Raw genomic sequence first — 5249 nt, forward strand, 5'->3', positions numbered from 1 at the left:
TAAAAAATTTAAAAAATATATCCATTTTTTTTATCTTCCAAAAAATGTGTTAATATTTAATGCATCAACAATGCATATGTGCTATACGCTCTCAATCAACCATACTATCATTAAGCTCTCCTATGTAAGAACTTCCTATCTTGTTCTGATGTGCAACATCTAGTCCCACCAAGTTGGTTTAAGATACAATCGATCATGTCATTGAACCGCAAAAGCCAAACATGTTGGAGAATTATTATTATTATTGTATGTATAAAACAAATAGTCACATTAAGAAAGCAACATAAATGGAGCTTAGAATATCACCATGAATTGCCTGGGACTTTATTATTGTTTGCCAATATAATATGGGTACCCACCCATTCCCATGGGTGTTGTTGGTGGGATTCCTTGTGGATCCTTTTTTGCAGCAATTGGTGCATATGGAATTGGTGGTTGGGTTGGGTATGGTGCAGGTGCTGCAACAGGACTAGAGTATGCAGGTGCTGGATATGATGCTACAGTTTGAGGATAAGTGTAGCCAGCAGGGGCAGCAGTGGGATATGCTTTCCCAGACTGTGGATAGCCGGGTGCCATAGGCAGGGCAAGAGGAACCACAGCTGTTGCAGGTAACTGTGTTTGTACAGGTTTGCCCTTGTGGGTATCAGCAAGCTTCACAATGATAGTTCTCCCCTGCAAAGAAACGCAAACTATCAAAGCAAATTTTCTACAGATCTTAAAGACAGCAATAGTCATATTAAAATCATTTTATTATATAATCCAAATTGTATGAATTATAATAATTTTGGGAGGATCACTCCCCACTATATCAACCTCCATGCGTAAACATCCTCTTTACGTTCTATCACTTTTATCATGGTGGTTAATGGATTTAGATGCAACACTTGATGTTCTAGCGGCATCTTTGGCTAATATGCCATCTTTAACCAGCAGACTTGGTCAACAAAAAGAAAAAAAATGATTTTTCAAGCCAAGGCACCATGAGTATTGGAATTGTCCACTTACCCCAAGGATCTTTTGTGGATCATCTATGGCCTTCTTTGCAGCCTCCACTGTCTTGTATGTAACAAAACCAAACCCACTGCACGTGAAAGGAAAATGATAGCAATTCTTGAAATGTACCAAGTACGTCCAAAAATAAATGAATTAATATAACTACAAAGATACATCCACAAAGATAGGGAGGGTATGCACCGTGATTCATTTGTATCTTTGTCATATGCAACCGAGCCTTCCTCAATCTCACCATGCCTTCCAAAATAATTCAGAAGCATCTCACTTGTGATATTTGGTGCTAGGCCCCCAATGTAAAGCTTCCTTTGAGCTAGATCAGGTGTGGTACTCGCCCCACTTAACCCCTCACAAGCTAGATTACAAACAGCCATACGACCCTGAATTCAAACCATTCAAGAAAATAAAAAATTAATGACAAAAAATGTAAATAAACAGTACTGTGTGTATCAAAGGACAGAATGCATTTGAAGCAAGTATACATTAATACATCATCCAGTTCCTTCATTTTATGGTACGTGAATAATCCAGAGTTTCACGTGTGCATGACACTAAATATGCTTTACATTCAATATAGACAATATTAACACAGAGAGAGAGAGACTCTTGATATCGATACGACAACAACAACAACAACAAATTAAGCCTTATATCCCATAACTTTGTTGATGTTGATAATAATGATATTTGATATAGGATCATCTGGATTATCTTACAACCATGTTACCATGGGAAAGTATGTAATGTAGCAACCCAGGAAATATAATCAAAATTGCATGATAATGATCAATAAAGATCTCAATGTCAACATAAGATTACAGAATTCAATTCCAAATGCATGCTGCGTAAACTATGTTCTTCATTGATGCCAGTGCTTTTTAACTATTACTGCGGATGTTCCACCTCTCAAGTCATGTTCTGTTATTGATCCAGAATGCCTTTTTTGTCCTTCTCTTTTCCCTCTCTCAATATTTAGCTACACATTGGACTAATATATAACTCCGGATGCCAAAACCATCATGGCAACACATATCTTTCTGACTCCACAGATTAGAAATAGGGATGTTTACTAAACTATACGTTCTGATAGTAGCCAAACTGAGGCTATTTTATGCACATGCATTTAGGTGAATTGAAATTCCACATCACATTCGTCATCACTTATAATACATGTCCTAGCAGTAGTCTTTGATCAGATTCATGATAATAGAAAAGTCAGATCAAATTGATTCTATTAATGGGTGATTCCTGGTGTCCATCCTGTTTATTGAATGAATGATTGTATGGAGAAAAAGAGAGAGAGAGAGAGAGAAGTAGCAAATCCCAAAAGGATAAAAGGATTGAGATGGCATGTACATCTCATCCTACGAAATTACAAAGATAAAGAAAAAGAAAAAAAGATAAGATGAGATGCATGTCTTTATGAAGAAGAGACTAGCATGCAAAAGACTGAAAAGTAGCTATCGCTTACATCAATAAGTTTGCTGGGTGCTCTAAGTGCACTATCTGCTGACTCCATGTGTTTGTAAGTAATGAAACCATAGCCACGAGATTTTCCTGTGGCTTTGTCATAGATGACAGCCCCTTCTTCTATTTCTCCATGCATTCGAAAGGCCTAGACCAAAAACATAGGCTCAATCCTTTCAGTTAAAATGCCTCTGAGTACAGGTCTTCCAAAAGTTCATAATAATAATAATATAATTAGAAAAATTAACCCAGAACTCTATATCATGTGGGACAATGACCACAATTTCACAGTAAACACAAACAGCAATCGGCAATGCACTCACAGCACACAAGGTTTCTGAAGTGGTATTCCAGGCTAAGCCACGAACAAAAAGCTTTCGGTGTACAGGATCTGAACTGGCAATACTTTTAATTTCTTCAGCAACTGAAGGATATTGGGACCCTCTTTATGTGTCAACATGCAAATAAACACACAATCACAGAGTCAATCACACAGCATACAATATCAAGCAATGGTCATATAGCACCCATTCATTTAACACAAGCATCACACACTCACACACAAGATGAATTACATAGACAGAGGAGATTCTAAGCCACAATGCCTTTAATTCTTTAAATACCACCACTATTGTTTCATAGTTTAAAACTATTATTTCAGGATGTTATTCACAGCTTTAAACATTTAACCATCTTGTTGGTGTATATTTGTTGGCATTAAAGCTAGATGACTACAATGTAACAAAATTAGAAAACTTTTCTTGACATGATTAGTGAAGTAAACAAAACACTCCTGCCCCCCCTTAATTATTTTATTCTTTTATGAAAGCAAAATCACACTTCAATTGTGACATATCCATTAAACAATTCCTCTTTAAGATTTTAGAGCTTTACACAATCAACATCATTTCACTCATTGAATAAAGAACCCACTATTAATCTACTATTTTCTACAGCATTCACAGCAGGGTTGGCACAGTTTGTTAGATATATATATAGTAGGTTTCACTTTCTTTTTTATCCTCTCTAGAACTTCCAACATTAAGGATTAGTCACTAAAAATTTGGTCTAAAATCTACTCGGATTCAAGATGTAAACGAATATATATCAAGACCCTTCTCCAACAAAAATCATGACATTAAGTTCTTTGTAAGAAGGTCATCTTTTCTTACTAAGAGGCAAAAGCATCTACAATAGGAGCCAAACCAAGGAAAAAAGAATAACAAAACAAGGCTCTTGATTTCAAAAACCAATACAGAAACATGCTAGAATTAAAGTTTTGCTTGGTAGGAAGGACGGAAAGGGGTGAGGATGGAAAGCTTGTTAATCCAATGATTAAAATTCATAACCACTTTCCTACTTTGCAGCTTGACCATTGGATTAACAAGTTTTCCATCATCCTTCCTATCAAGCAAAGCCTAAGAGACAAACTAAGTATGGAAAAATGGTCAATTTATGGCTACGAAAATGCATAAAGCAGAAGTCAAAAGCATACTCACAAATTATTCTTTATAAATAGACAAAAGCCTGTGCTTCTGCAAATTTTGCTTAAAAAAATAAGCATTTTATTCATTCATGGATTGACCAAAACCAAAATTGAACTTTTCAAAAGTTCTACAAGGTCAAGCTCATTATAGCAGAAATTAAAATCACTACAATCTGACACTCTTCATTCGTAAAAGTCAAGAGGTTCAAGCTGAACAACAAAAATTTTGAATTTACAGGAAATAACTTCCTGAAACATTCGAAAATGCTTTTAAAAAAAATAACATCAAGGTTTCTTTCACCATATTTGAAATAATTATATAACTAATTATTGCATATTATTACAATATTCCATATCCAATTATTCTTAAAAAAAAAAAAAAACAACAATCTACTAACACTCCCCACCAAAATCCAGAAATGGCCAACAGACAGCTATGTAGTATTTGTTTTTTTCTATATTTCAAGTAAAAGAAAAAAAATCAAAATTTCATTCTGCAGCTGTTTTAGCTTCACTTGGGGACTCTGGTAAAAAAAAATACACTTAAACAACCATTAAATTACAACCAAATGTACCAAAACCAAAACCTTGAACTGACCAAACCAACTCTCGAGAAACCCATCAAAAAATTACCCTTTAAAAGAACACAAAAGTGAAGAAAACCCAGAAATCTTCATTCATTAATATTCAAATACTTGGGTTTTTGGTAAGAAAACAAAAGAAATTGAGGTATTAAAAAAAAAGTGAACATACAGTCTAGAGAGAAGATCGACGAGTTGGGATTTAGCAAGAGGGTCAAGCAAGGATCGTAGCTCTTCTTGAGTGGAGAACTCTCTATTGTTTCCCATCTCTTCCATCTTTCTCTTCTTCAAATCCTCCATTTTATTTTGCTTTCCTTGTCGGCCTTCTTTCCCTCTGCAAATATGGGTTCTTTCGTTTACGACTGTACGACGTTTTTCGCGATAGATATCGGTTTTATTTTGGTTTGGGTAATATTAACACATGAAACCCTGTAGTTTGAATTTTGTTAGAATATCCACCTTCCATAATTTGATTATTTCAATTAAAGGCTCTGTTTTTTAGCAAAAAATTATTTTTAAAAAATATTTATATTTTCGAAATTGAAAGAGATTTTTATTATTTAGATAAGTTAAAAAAAATGTTTTTCGTTGTTTAGTTATTTTATGAAAATTTTTTTTCAAATAATATTAATATAATTATTAAAATATATTAAAATTATTTATTATTAAAATTATTAATATTAAAATAATTATATTTTAATAAT

General features: G+C 34.0%; 1 protein-coding gene across 1 annotated transcript; it reads right to left on the minus strand.

The window, feature by feature from the left end:
- Nucleotides 1-201: 201 nt before the first annotated feature.
- LOC111293876 (UBP1-associated protein 2C-like) lies at nt 202-4943 on the minus strand. The gene is made up of 6 exons (XM_022886915.2): nt 4718-4943; nt 2802-2922; nt 2483-2626; nt 1195-1391; nt 1006-1081; nt 202-672 (listed from the first exon to the last, which is right to left on the minus strand). Exons 1-6 carry the CDS (start codon nt 4843-4845, stop codon nt 328-330), a joined length of 1011 nt encoding a protein of 336 aa, XP_022742650.2. The 5' UTR covers nt 4846-4943; the 3' UTR covers nt 202-327.
- Nucleotides 4944-5249: the final 306 nt, after the last annotated feature.

Source organism: Durio zibethinus, chromosome 14 (assembly GCF_047325235.1).
Source record: "Durio zibethinus cultivar Kanyao isolate XHJ-2024 chromosome 14, ASM4732523v1, whole genome shotgun sequence".
NCBI classification, from domain to species: Eukaryota; Viridiplantae; Streptophyta; class Magnoliopsida; order Malvales; family Malvaceae; genus Durio; species Durio zibethinus.